The sequence below is a fragment of the Gavialis gangeticus genome, unplaced genomic scaffold (assembly GCF_001723915.1).
Source record: "Gavialis gangeticus isolate Ggan-Ray unplaced genomic scaffold, GavGan_comp1, whole genome shotgun sequence".
Lineage (NCBI taxonomy): Eukaryota > Metazoa > Chordata > Crocodylia > Gavialidae > Gavialis > Gavialis gangeticus.
Window position 1 is genome coordinate 150,650,976 of NW_017728992.1, and position 14,040 is coordinate 150,665,015.

Here is a 14,040-nt window from a genome sequence, read left to right on the forward strand (position 1 = left end):
GGGGGGGGGGGGGGGGGAGGCACATGATTCAGCAGTTATTCACCTGAGAAGAACACTTCTATTTTTTTCTTAGCTAATCTATTTCTGATACAGTCACAAGTCACATATGTTTATTTGCAGATATTGTGGTTTCTTAATCCATGCTGTTTCCAGAAAATAATTTGCTCAACCCTTTTTGACATTCTCAATGTCGGTATCAAGGATTAGCCTTGTTTTGAAACCAGTAAAACTCATCAGTAATCCTTTCCAGCCATATGTCCACTACAGACTGTTTAGTCTTATATATCCCAATTCTGTCAATCTGTTGGTGAGAATCTTTATTATGTATTAATCTGTTGATGTGAGTCTTTGCCACAAAGTTGAAGGGTAGTAGTTGGACACCTTATGTCATTTGTTTTTATATTTCATTGCTTGTGTGTAATTCATAAATTCCTACATTCAGTTAGAAAGTGAACATGACTGACTATAAAGAAAGCTTTGCTTTGCCCTTAACAGAGTGAGTTTATTGTTCTTTTCCCATAAAATACATAAAATATGGTCCTATTTCCACTCATGTTTGATCCTTTAATTATCTTTTTGGATACTTGATAATCCAAGTTCCAATTGTTAAGAAACCTTCTGAAGCTTCACACGGTCTGATATGAAATTTGTATGCTTTGGCAACATTTCAATAACATGTTATGCCAATACAGTTTTAATGAACTGAACTGAATTAAAATGATACAGTATTTAGAAAGCGTGTCTTTTTTCTTCTCTTTGCATACTTGGGATGAACCCCTTTTGGAAGCAACAATTTCTGTAGCATTCTAATAAGAACTGATTATTCCAAGAATGTTTTCTTGTGCTAGGTACTCACATATATTTATAGATAATTCTAATTACATTGACATACATTTCAAATGAACAAAGAAATAATTGGGTCCAAAAAACAATATATTGCTATCATATAGAACTGTTGAATTCTATGGATGAATGACTTAAAAAAAAGAGATAACAATCCTAGAATGGCTCCTGGATGCTACGCTAACACTAACAAATCTTAGGTGCACGTATGAGAAATGTTGCATAGGAACTCAGGGGAAAAGCTAGGAATGCTAGGAAAAGCTCTGGTGTCCAGATTCTTTCCCCCTATCTATAGGGCCCACTCTAATTACCCATGGCACTCTCCTTTTAGTACACAGTAGGCGTGGATGTCCTTTCACGGAAGTTGATGGCAAGCAACCAAACGTCAAAATATGTTGTTTCTTTTGTGAATCTCATGTCTCTGACTTAGTAAGCTTTTAGCTAACCAGGGCTATATTTTACTGTATCCAGTGCTGTGCAAATATCATCTATACATTTTTACAGAGCTTTTATTTCAGTCTAGGAGCAGTAGCTTTTATCTTGTCTTACTTAGCTGAGAGTCTCAGCTTGCAGTGTGATACTTCATATTTCTCCAGAAAATGTACTTCACCATAGCTGATAACTGGTTACCAAATTTATACAGGGGAAACGGAAAACCTGAAAGCTCCATTTGAAGGTTCGACAACGGATGCAGGGTTTATAGCACTTGGTCTATATTCAGCACTCTTTTCCTACTCTGGATGGGATACTCTAAATTATGTCACTGAGGAAATGAAGAATCCTGAAAGGTACATACATATTCTCAAATCCCCCAGGGGTGTTATACAAATTGTAAAAGGATAAGCTCATAGCAAGATAAATGGATTGTTCAGTATTTTTTTCTGTTTTCAAATTAAACAAAATGCTATAGTTTAAAAAATTCCACAGCTTTCATATTTTAGGGAGGAAATGTTCAAGGATTTGGGTGCCTAATTTCTATAGGCCCCTCTAAAATTCCAGGGGTATAGGTTGTAGCCATGTTGGTCTTAGGACATAGGCAGACAAGAATCTGATATCTTTTATGAGATCTAATTTATTAAATAAATTAGATCTCATAAAAGATATCAGATTCACCCAAAGAACCTTGTCTGCCTCTAAAATTCCTGCATTGCTTAGGCCAGCCAGGGTTATGTTTTACTTTCAGATAAGAACGAAGACCAAAAGCAGAAATGAGTCAGGACAAAAAGGATTAGGTTTGTCCTAATGCTTTGGGAGTGAGAATTGAGAGAAGAGAACAATCCAGAATAACAGGCAGTAGAAACATTCTCTATTCTCTATCAGGGCAAGTGCCCTTGGGAGAACAGTATGCCTCATAAGGTTAGGGAGATATAATCTATAACACTTATGACAACAAAAGGATCTGTGTCAGGACAGCATCCCTGTTGAAGACATCACTTCTTAAAAATGTACATAAATCCTGTTGAATTTAATGGAACTTAGCACACATTTTAGGTGCAGGCAGAAGTAACAGTCTTCACACAATATGACCCATAAAAGCACTCTACAGCCATAACCAAACCTAATAACTAAATTACTCATAGACATGTCTAGAATATTGTATAAAGTTTGTTTTTTGTAGTCTTTAGAATGACATGATGCAGACATGCATTTCTCAGTTCTTGTATCTGGGAGGAAAATGTCCTGTTTTAATAACATGCAGTGCCCTTATCTTCCTATATGCAGGAACCTACCAATTTCAATTGCAATTTCAATGCCTATTGTGGCTCTTATTTACTTGCTGACTAACATAGCATACTATGTAGTACTGGACATGGGCACTCTCCTAGCCAGTGATGCAGTGGCAGTGGTAAGTTGTATGCAGTTATTAATCAAATGGTACAATATGGATAATGCTATAGAAGAATTTCATAAAATCCCCTATATAGCATATTTTAACAAATTAATTAAGATATGTCCAGTGTGTGTGTGTGTATTAAATCTTGTGCATCGTATTTATGTGAAATAAAATCAAAATATATGATGGCTCCCATATAAAGCATACATGCTGTGAACTAACATTCATTTATCCTTCCATATTCCTTTGTAAAAACCTAAATTTTGCTAAAAAATTCATCAGAAGTTCATATGAAATGCAAACATATGCATATGGTTTGGCATATTTTACACATATACCCTAATCTGAATTCTTGCCATTTCAATTACAATCTACAGAAATTTAAAAAGTCCAATTGAAAAAATATTGGTTTTGCCTTTACCTGCTTCATTCTTTCAAAATTTCCTTCATCTGTTTACTGACTGTCTTGTTCATTATCATCATTCTCATAAAATGTAGGCTAGGGAATGATGTACTCAGGCTGATAAATTTATATAGCATTTTTAAAACTGTGGTATATTTAACATGGGAAGTCTCAAGCTCTTTCTTTTTCTATTACAGACATTTGGTAATGAAAGCCTTAGTTATGCTAAGTGGATAATTCCTATTGCAGTGGCCATGTCATGTTATAGTGGATTGAACTCATCAGCTATTGCAGCTTCCAGGTATGAAACGTGTAAAAAGAAGACAGTGCTCAAAAGACATCATTCAGCATCAAATGAAATAATTCAAATTCATTATTGACTCCAAGATGAACGTGAGTCGGCAATGTGGGGAGGCGGTTAGGAAGGCCAACTGCATCTTGTCGTGCATCCACAGATGCATCTTGAGCAGGTCCAAGGAGGTGATCCTCCCCCTCTATGCGGCACTGGTCAGGCCGCAGCTGGAGTACTGCGTCCAGTTCTGGGCGCCGCACTTTAAGAGGGATGTGGACAGCATGGAGAGGGTCCAGAGGAGGGCCACTCATATGATCAAGGGACAGCAGGGTAGGTCCTATGAGGAAAGGTTGCGGGACCTGAACCTGTTCAGCCTTCAAAAGAGAAGGCTGAGGGGGGATCTTGTGGCCTGTTATAAACTGGTTAGGGGGGATCAGCAGGCGCTGGGGGAGTCCCTGTTCCCCCGAGCGCCGCAAGGAGTGACCAGGAACAATGGTCACAAGCTGGCGGAGGGAAGGTTTAAGTTGGACATCAGGAGGCGCTACTTCACGGTCAGGGCGGCTAGGGTCTGGAACCAGCTTCCATGTGAGGTGGTGCAGGCTCCCACCCTGGGGGTTTTTAAGAGGAGGTTGGATGACCACCTTACTGGGGTCATTTGACCCTGGTGCTCTTCCTGCCATGGCAGGGGGTCGGACTAGATCTGCTCAGGTCCCTTCCGACCCTAGAAACTATGAAACTATGAAAAATTCATTATAATGGTGCTTGCTGAAATTAAGGATCTGTCACTATCTCCCCTTTAGACTTTATTTTCAGAGATTTAATATTCTAGGGTAAGAGTAATAGATGTTCTGGCTTTGTTAACAGAAGTTAAACAAGAGTAACAGAGTTTATTCTGTCACTTTGGTCTTATTTGCCTGCTAGATTTTTTACAAGAAATCTAGGGGCTCTGGCAGATGTGCAGTTCAAGGCACAATGGGATCTGATGCACAGTCCCAACAATTGTGCTTCCTGCCATGACATGTACATGGCAGGAAGTGTAACTGTGGGATCACACATCCAATCCCATCACACCATATTGCTGCAAGGGGAGCCCAGGATCCTGATCCCCAACAGCTGATGGGACTACCAGACATGGGGGTGCACCATGCACTCACAGTTGAAAGCCCCATCAGCTGACAGGGCTCCCAGCCACAGGAGGCCTGGCACACCCCCAAAGCTGGGAGCCTGGGTCAGCAGACAGCTCCCAGACATGCGGGGGGGGGGCGGGGGGAGTAGGATTACAGTGGAGCCCTTGATTCCAGCTGCATCACAGGGCTGGGAGCCCTGATCTGCCACTGCTCGCAGCTGAGAGAGCATATTGGAGTCAAGGGCTTCAACGCATCCATGCAGCTGGGAGCAGCAGCTGACTGTAGCTTCCAGCCTCAGCAGCACATAGGAGCCCTTGACTCCAATGGATCCCCTATGGCTGGGAGCCTCAATCAACTTTGTAGCTTATGCCTTGTGTTATCAAGCCATTCATTGCTTTAACATGTGGCTGGGTAACCACTTAAGACAAGCTTAACTAGTTAATCACATTTTAAGTGTAATATTATGCCAGGGGCCTCAGGCCAGTTCTACAAGTTAGGCACAGCAACACGTAACATTAGGCATCTGCCTCCTACTACACCCCAGTGGAATCCAGAAGCCAGAGTTAAGTGCCTAGGATCCTTGTACAGCGCATAAAGAGAGTTACAATCAAAAGGGGGATCCAAAAAACCCATGTGCTAAGCTGGAAGCTACCTAGAGCTAGCCAATAGGAAACACTAAGCACAGGGATCTGTATGAAATACTGTCCTTCTCCATGATTTAGGCATCTTGAGTCAGGGCTGCAGGCAGATGCTTCCATCCAGTTGGGGTTCAGATCTCTGAATATGCTTTTGAGCACATACAAACATTCTCTGAATGGGCTGAGCGACTCTCACTTTTCTTTTAAAATTCAGGAGTGGGAGGTGATGCTGGTGATGCTTCACCATTTATGATAAACTAGTGGCTGAAACAGTTGCATAGGGAGTGAAGAGAGAGGTTCTAGGCCTGACTTAGTCTGAGGAGATTCAAACCCACATTTCCTTATCCATCCCAGAAGAGTGACATAACACCAGGTTATAGGTTAGCTCAGCGGGGTTGAAAGAGGCAGGAGGACATGCTCTCTGTGACCCCTACTGAAGCTGTGCCACTAGTTAGAAAGGAATACAAGAATCATAGAGCAAGGATGAGTGAGCCCAAGAATGGGCCTGACTCTGTAACTAGCTGCACCACCATACCTAGGCTCCTGGCGGCTCAGGGCAAACTTTTAGTATCCGGCCCCCCTTCGCCAGAGATAATGATAATAATAATTAAAACGTTACCATTTTCAGGCCCCTTTTCTATCTGGGCCCCAGGCAGCTGCCCAGTTCAGCTGTGCCTGTGTCTGGCCCTGACTAGTTAGTTAGACAGAAATCCTGGGTTCTGGTCTTTGCTCCTAGGACTGTCTGTACATCTGATATTAAAAAGTCAGTGAATGAAAATCGGATGTAATCCCAGAAGCTGTGAAAGAACTCTGTCTAGGAGAAGAGCCCAGCACATGGCAATGCTGCCTGAATACTGCATTCTTATCTTCCTCCACCCCTCCCAATGCTAATCGCAGTTTGGGAGGTTACACTGATAACAGTATTTATGATGAAAATAATAATTGTAACAACACCATGGGAACACTTGGGCTAGGTACAGACATTCAAAAAGCCTGAGGCGGAATCGATCTAAGTTTCAGGGTTTTCTGTAAGCGACATAGCTTAAATCGACCATGAACAGAACATACATCAGGACCTGGGAGAACAGGTGTTCACCAGAGCTCCCCAAGGGATAACAAGGTCTAATGGCCATAAACTCCAGGAAGGCTGGTTTAGACTAGACATAAGAAACGAGTTCTTTATGATGCGAGTGTCCAGGGTCTGGAACAAACTCCCCACAGAGGTGCTGCAAGCACATACTTTGGACTCTTTCAAAAAACAGGTGGATATATTTCTTGCTGGGATCACTTGATCCCAACGGACTTCCCGCCTATAGTGGGGGGGACTGGACCCAATGATCTCATGAGGTTCCTAATGTCTATGAAATCTATTAAATTTGCCATAGCGGGGGAGGGCAAATCCTTGACTGGGTCCCACCATTTTTAAACCAGTCTGTGTGCGCGAAACTTCTGTTCTGTTCTAGGTATAAACCGGCTGTTGTGGCCAACCAGGTCAAAAATCTCATTTTCCTATTTACAGAATAAGCATATAATAAATGCTAATCACTGACCCAAAGAGCTTACAGTCTGAGAGACTGCGTGGAGCTTTTCTGCAAGAGCTGTGCATGCCATAAAGACAGCACAGAGGATTTGTCTGAGGTGTCTCCTTTTTCAGTATTGCCCATCTCCAAATATTCTGGGTGGTGACTGATAATCCCAGTAGGAGCTATTGCCATAGTAGGAGCAATAACTTTCATTTTATTTTAAGGTGCAGGCATGTTGGGTTTTTTTTCAGAAGGGTAATGAACACACAATGCTTGCACTGAAGTAGCATTGTAGGTATCAGTGGCAAAGTATCACTCAGATAAGGATTCTACAACGTAGTATGATCAGATTATTTACCAGCATGGTCAATACTTGTCACAATAAGTCCTTCCTTAATGATGAAGACTTTTCATACTATGGTACATTTCCTAGGGCTATCATTCAGTGAAGGTATGGGTGCACAAAAGGATTATAACAACAATGCATTTAGGGGCAGTCATAGGCACTGACTCCAGGGGTGCTCCAGGGCTCAAGCAGCCACCAAAAAAAATAGTGGGTGCTCAGCACCCAGAAGTCATGTCCGCAGGCTTTTTGCAGATGTTAAAAAACCCCAAAAAATATTTTTTACCAGAAGCAGCAGCACATTACTTCAACCCAACTCTAAAGCATCTGTAAAGATTGGGTACTTCAGCTGATTCAGTCAGCTATTGGCTAAAAGCACCAAAGGAGCCCCACTAAAGTACCTGATCCTTACAGATGTTGGTACCAGAGCTGAGTTGAAATAACACATTGCCTCTTTTGGGCATGCACTGGACTCGGCACAGGAGCACTCCAAGTTTAAATGAAGGTCCATTTTGTTCTGGTTTTTTATGTCTGCAAGCACCAAGTTGGAACCTATGGGGACAGTAAAAGTTTATAGGACAGAAATAAGACAGTTGGTGCTGGTTTGTGTAAAAACAGCAGGATTCAGTTTGACTAATTAGGCTTTTTTCTTTTCTCTTGCATTAGGCTGTTTTATGTTGGGGCTCGAGAAGGACACCTTCCTGACAGTTTGAGTTTGATTCATGTGAAGTGTTTCACCCCAGTCCCTGCTCTTCTCTTTAATGTAAGTAACAGTTCTTTCTCACTGTTTTAGGATTAAATAGAAAAATGAAATGTTGAGAATCTCTTTTGCCCCTGACTTTTCTAAGCCTGACTGCATTGGTTAAACTTTTCCAAAATGATTGCAGGTTTTAAAACCAGTGTGGCCATACCATGAATGAACATTAACCCAGTGTAAGTCCAACCCAACCAGTTACATCAGGGAGGGCAAAATACAGCCCATGGACTGAATACAGCCTGCCAGGCCATTCTACCCAGCCTACAGGGCACCTAAAAATTTAGAAAATGTTTATTTATCTGCTCCTGGCTGCCTGTCAAAGATCATAGGAGCCTGGGGCAGTAGGACCCAGGGGAAGCCAGGGGGACTCGCTAGCAAGGCCAGCCCAGCACTGCCCTGTCCCACCCCCAGTCCCCTCCCACCACCCCCCATCCCCCAACTGGAAGCCTATGCCTGCCACAGATTTCACTGCTTCCCTGCCTGCCTGCCTGCCAGCTGCAATAGCACTACGTGGCCCCCGGCTGCATCCCTGGGCTGCAAGAGCTCAGGGCCCTCATAAATCAGGACAAAAATATTTTCTGAAATCAAATTAATAAATGTTGTAGATCAGGGGTTGTCAGCCGGGGGTATGCATACCTCTTGGGGTACTTGGAAAGGTCATAGGGGTTATGTGGATGGGTGGAGATGGAGCACACCCTGGGGCGCAGTGACAGCATCTCCCCCGGTATGTTCCCACATGTCGCCTCTTACCTGGGGGGTGGGGATGGGCACACTGGGTGCCACTGGCCACATGCGGTACACCACAGTGCCTCACCCCCCACCTCAGATCGCTCTTCTGATTGGCCGCTGGGCCACTGCCATCAGTCAGTAGCCAATGGCAAGGAGGTACCCCTCTGTGGACAGATGTGGGGTGGGGGGGTTCTCAGGCATTGGCCACCACCGCCACTAACCACCCCACGCTGTCCTCTCCCAAGAGCAGGGCTGGTGGAAGGGGGCAAAGGCAGAGGCCCCTCTCTGCAGGCTGCACAGGTGCCAGCCAGCCAGCCAGCTGGATGTGTGGGGGGGTTCAGACTCGGCAACTGCCACTGCCACCCACCAACCTGCACCACCACCCACCACCCTGTGCTGCCACTATGCATCACTTTCCCAGGGCCAGTTACACCTGTGGCTCTGCAGGCTGCTGATGGGCTGCACGCAATTGGCCAGATGCAAGGCCCATCAGCAGCCCATGGAGCCTCAGGTGTGACTGGTCATAGAAAAATGGGGTGCAGAGGTGGCAATGCAAGACAGCGGGTGGCGGGGGTGGCAGCAGTGCCCATCACGTGCAAGCGCCACCCTGCCCTAGCTAGCTGGCTGCTGCCACCAGACAGGGTACATTATTTTAAAAAGGTTGAAAACTTCTGTTGTAGATGTTCAATTTTTAGAATATAATTTGGTATTTTTCTGGTTGTGAGATGGCAAAAGCCCTTGCTGAAACGAGTATTTCTGGGGATAAGGGGAGGGCTTTCTGGTGGCAAAGATCAAGGGTTAGGGGGTATGGTTTCTGATCACAAGATGGCAACCCGGGGGCAGGGCACCTGTCAAGGGGTGGGACTACCCATGCAGCCCTTGACAGCTTGCCTAATCTCAGTAAGCAGCCCTCCGCCAGAAATAATTGTCTGCCCCTGAGTTACATTGTCATTTTGAACAGGCAACCTCTGAAATGCAAGTGACCCTATCTAACTTTTCTGAATCAGATTTTAAACTAGCTACTTTTTAGAGGAATGTCCCTACTTTGTGAGACTTATTGTATTTACCTGAAATATCCAAGGCAAGGTTTTTTCTCTACTCAGAATGGGGGGAAATAAAACCTCTTCTTAGATTCAAGTACTGGTCTAGGGAAACCAGCAGCATAGCTCTGGTTTCAGCTTGGGGCTAAAGCCAGAACTAAGCCTCCACCTGCCCCAGGCCAGGGCGGCTTGTGTGGCTGAGAAGGTGGTGTGTAGTGGAGGGAGACTGGGTAGTGGGCATGGTGTTGGGGAGACCCCCAGTGTGTGGCTTGGGAGGGAAGCATGGCAGAGACAATGTAGCTTTCCTGCCATTTCCCCTTGCTGCTTACCTTCAGCTCCAGCTCCCGTCCAGCCCCAACCTGGTCAGGCCCAGATCTGCGGCCGTTGCTTCTGCCGGTCTGAGGTAGGCCAGAGCTGGGGCCGGGGTGGCCACTGCTGCTGACTGCCTTGGAGATAGAGCCAGAGCTGCCCAATATGTAAGAGAAGGGGGGAGGGCAGACATCAGGCACTAGGGGAAGGCACAGGAACAGTGGAACAGGAGGCATGGAGGCAGACAAGGGAGGCAAGGGGTAGGGGTCTAGCCCTTTGCCTGCATCACTGTTTTAGGAAGATGAATTTAAGATGATCCTCCAACAATTAGATTCTAGCTATGGAAAAATATAACACATTTATAATTGTCCATGTCTAGCCTCTAATTATTGGGGGTGGGGGGTGATCTTAAATTTGACATTTTCTTGGATTTGGGTAAATATGGCAATGTTAATTAGTCTAATATTAAGAAATCTGGGTTAGGAAAGAAAAGGTTTTAAAGGCATGACAGTATAAAGAGTTCCAAGTCTTTATATGGGTTTATGTAATCCAGCCAAATACTACTGAAAATTAGGCCCTTAGTACAGGGTGGGTGACAAATGGGGCATGAGCCCCAGAATGCTGGCTGAGGTGGGGAAGAGCACCAGAATGGCGTGGGGGCACTTCATCCTCTCATACCCCCCTCCCCCTCCCAACCCCTGCTCTCCCTTCACTTACCAGCCACATAAGAGCATGTCAGGAGTGAACAGTGTTGTAAGGAATATTGTTTTTCTGGGCAGCATTAAAGTTTGCTGCTGCTCCAGTGCTGCAGTGGGAGTGGGGGGAAATGACACCTCATTCTTTACTGCCAAAAAACTGGAATTTTTTGCCTGTTCAACATGGAAACAAGTTGAGGTGATATCTCCTCTCAAGAGCAATGAACTTCAGCTGGGGCTCCTGCATACTGCTCATTGCTGGAGCCTCCAGAGCCAGAGCCCTACAAAGAGGTACAAGGGGAAGAAGGGGGACCTGCCCTAGCACAGTTACATCTCTGCCTCAACCTGTATGTTTTATAAGAATTGTTTTTTCTTTCTTTTTGCTTATATAAAAAGGCCTTTGTTTTCCTTGTCCCTAGGGTTTAATGACTCTGCTTTACCTTCTTGTGGAGGATGTCTTTCTCCTTATTAATTACTACTGCTTCAACTATTGGCTATTTGTTGGGCTGTCTATTGCAGGATTAATATACCTGAGATACACTCAGCCTGATAGGCCTCGGCCTATTAAAGTAAGTATAAATGGAAAATCACATTTTCCAGCTAATGTATATGGTTATATGTGTATAAATTATAGTGTTGCTACTACAGTTGTGTCAATAAGTTCCTTTATAATTTCATTTTTCATCCATAAAAAAGTCTTTTTCATGTACACAGTCACATATTTGCATAGGACTTCAGGAATATTCTGACTTTTTGCTAAGAGCTCATATAGTTTATGAAATTCAGAGCCCCCAGCAACATAAACATCACATGCCACTGGAGGCTGGGGTTGGCACAGCAACTGCCCACAGGGAGCGATGCCAGTGTCAGTGGCAGGGTGGGGCACAAAGAGCTCCCACAGGCAGCCATGGCAGTGTCAGTGGTGGGGGAGGGGGGAGTGGCACGCAGCCAGCAGGGATCAGGAACCACCCACAGATGCTACCGGTGGTGAGGGGGGGCAGTGTCGGTGGCGCTTTTCACAGGGGGGTGCACCACCAATCTCAGGGGGTGCAGGGTCACCAGCATGCACCCCCTACACATCGCCAATGCCCAGCAATCGTGCCTCAGACACAAATTCTGACTCTCCTTTTGCAGTTTACTTCTCTTCATCCAAATGCAATCTTCCATTCAAGGGGAGGTGCCTAACAGGTGTTTTAGTACTGTATGCACCATCTAGAAAGTAATAACTTACATTTTCTGTAGGTCCTGAGGAGTGCTGCACATAACAAGCAGGGCTGTGCAAAACCTGTGTTTTGTTTCGGTTTTGGATTCAGCATTTTGATGGGACAGCAATTCATTTTGCTGTTTTGGAATCGCTGTTTCGAGTTTTGATGCTGGTTTGGCGCTGTTTTGGTGTTACAGTCATAGGCTGTAATAGGGAATTACTAAAATGCCTATAACTTTGTCATGTCTTGCCTGATTCTGATGAACATTGCAGGAATGGTAGCCCATCTGAGGGCATGAAGCCTGCCAAGTTTCAAGGAGATAGGTGCAGGGGTTTCTGGGAAACTGCACCTCAAGGTGCTGACAAGCAAAACTTGTGATGTGTGACTTTGTGTGTGTTAAGGTGGAGCAGGGGCCATGATAACCCTAGGTCCCTGTGACAGTGTGAGCTTCACCTTGCGGGTGCCTTCTCTTCTCACCTGCCACCATGTCTTGTTGGAAAAGATAATATATAGGGAGGCTGCCCTTCAGCTTCAGATCAGTCATGGTCCTAATGGATCCCACTAAACCCTGTAGGTTCTTGGGCCCCTAGCTGGGACCCACTCTAAGTAGGTGCCTCAAGGGGACACCCTAAGCCTTATGGGCTAGATGCATGGCTCCAACCACCCCTTACCACACCCCATGCCTCGTAGATAGTATGTTGATATCGTCCCTGTAATAAGGTCTTGGTCTCACTCTACCTTCTTTTGTCCCTGGGCTCTCTATGCCCCTGTCGCTGCACCCTCACTGGTGCTGGGGCCTCTACACAACTGAATAGTTGGAGAAATATATCTTAGCAAGCTTTCAGGTTGAAAACCCTTCATCAGGCTGAGGAAGCACTTGCAGTTGGTGTGTGTCCCTTTCCTGGATGGAAGGAATAGTAAAGAAGCCAGAGGCTGGCATGCAATGCAGGCAAGAAAGCCAGTCAGTGAAAATGGAAATGGAGGCATCAGGGGGTGAGAGACAGGCTGGGGTAGGGGGAAGGGGGATGTAGCAGGTAAAAGTGGAGAGCTACCTGAGCATTGAGATGTCCGGCAGGTTGTATTGTGTCATAATTCCAATGTCTGCCTGGTGTATGATTCCACAGCTTTAAGTAGGGAATGTTCCCTACACCATGGCCCATGCTTCACAGATGGCATCCCAGGCAGCTAAGCTGAGCTCACCTGGAGTCTCACAACTCCACTGCAACCAGCAAGCCTCAGGCCTCTCAAAGAGCTTAGGGGTCTGGGGCTTCCCCAGCCAGGACTGTGCGTGTGTGTGGTGGCTGAGGTTATAAGGCACCTCCTACCCACCTTTCACCAGGGAGGTCCTAAGTTCTGGCATTTCCTGAGGGCTGCCACACCACTGGCAGTCCCACCAGGCCTCCCTACCTTGGCAAAGTGTAGTTTTAGGTCATGTCCAGGACCTGGGGTGTCCTTCTTTCCCATAGCCCCAGTCCATACCACCAAATTTGTCCTGGCATGGGAGCTCAGCAGGGACATGTTCTTCTCCTGTTGGCTGGTGATCCAGTGAGTGCCACCTCCAGCTCTGAGAGTGGGGCATTAAATGGTTTGGGAATCAGGAACCAAAAGGAAATAGGTATGGATGGAGTGAGGAGGGTGGCACTCACTCTGTCTGTACCTGGAGCTTAGGGAACCCCATCAGTGGGAGGTTTGCCTTGAGGAACACCAGCTGCTCCACCAAACCAGGATCCAAAGAGATGCGGTGGGGTGTCACAACATCACCAGCAATGCTGAACACTCTCTCACTTGGAATCCCGGTCAATGGATAGGATAGGTATTTCCGGGCAACCATAGCCAGATCCTGCCAATTCTGGCAGTGGCTTGCCCAGTAGACCAGGGGGTCGCACAGCAGTGGCTCCACATCATCGGCAAGATAGGCAGCCACCAAGCCCTGATTGCTACCTGCCTAATGGTGGGATCTGCTGCCTCTGGACCCCACCATGGAAGTCATGCCCTTGGCCCACATTGGCAGCAGCTGTGGTGGAGAAGGAGACTGGCTGATGGATGGCATGCTGGGACGGGACAGTGGATCCCCCTTTTCCATGTCCTTCCACCTCCACCCTTCTGCCTCCCTGCCTCTGTTCACCAGCACCTCCATCCAGTGATCCAGGGTTTTGCTGCCACATATGCTCCCCTTCACCCTCGGGTCACACATGGCAGTCAGCATGTGGACTGGACTGGACTGCACTGCAAGGGATCAAGCCATTTCCTGATGTCCTCCTTCAGCCACCTCACCAGTGCCTGCACATCTGGTGACAGCGGC

At 46.0% G+C, this 14,040-nt stretch overlaps 1 protein-coding gene across 3 annotated transcripts in view; it reads left to right on the forward strand.

Moving 5' to 3' along the window:
* LOC109305020 (Y+L amino acid transporter 2-like) overlaps positions 1–14,040 on the forward strand; it is a 69,034-nt gene that overhangs the window by 29,003 nt on the left and 25,991 nt on the right. For all 3 annotated transcript variants that reach the window (XM_019527893.1, XM_019527891.1, XM_019527892.1), the window contains 5 exons: positions 1,487–1,631; positions 2,566–2,689; positions 3,278–3,381; positions 7,670–7,766; positions 10,953–11,102. In XM_019527893.1, the coding sequence (XP_019383438.1) occupies positions 1,487–1,631; positions 2,566–2,689; positions 3,278–3,381; positions 7,670–7,766; positions 10,953–11,102 (620 nt within the window). The remainder of the gene's footprint in view (positions 1–1,486; positions 1,632–2,565; positions 2,690–3,277; positions 3,382–7,669; positions 7,767–10,952; positions 11,103–14,040) is intronic.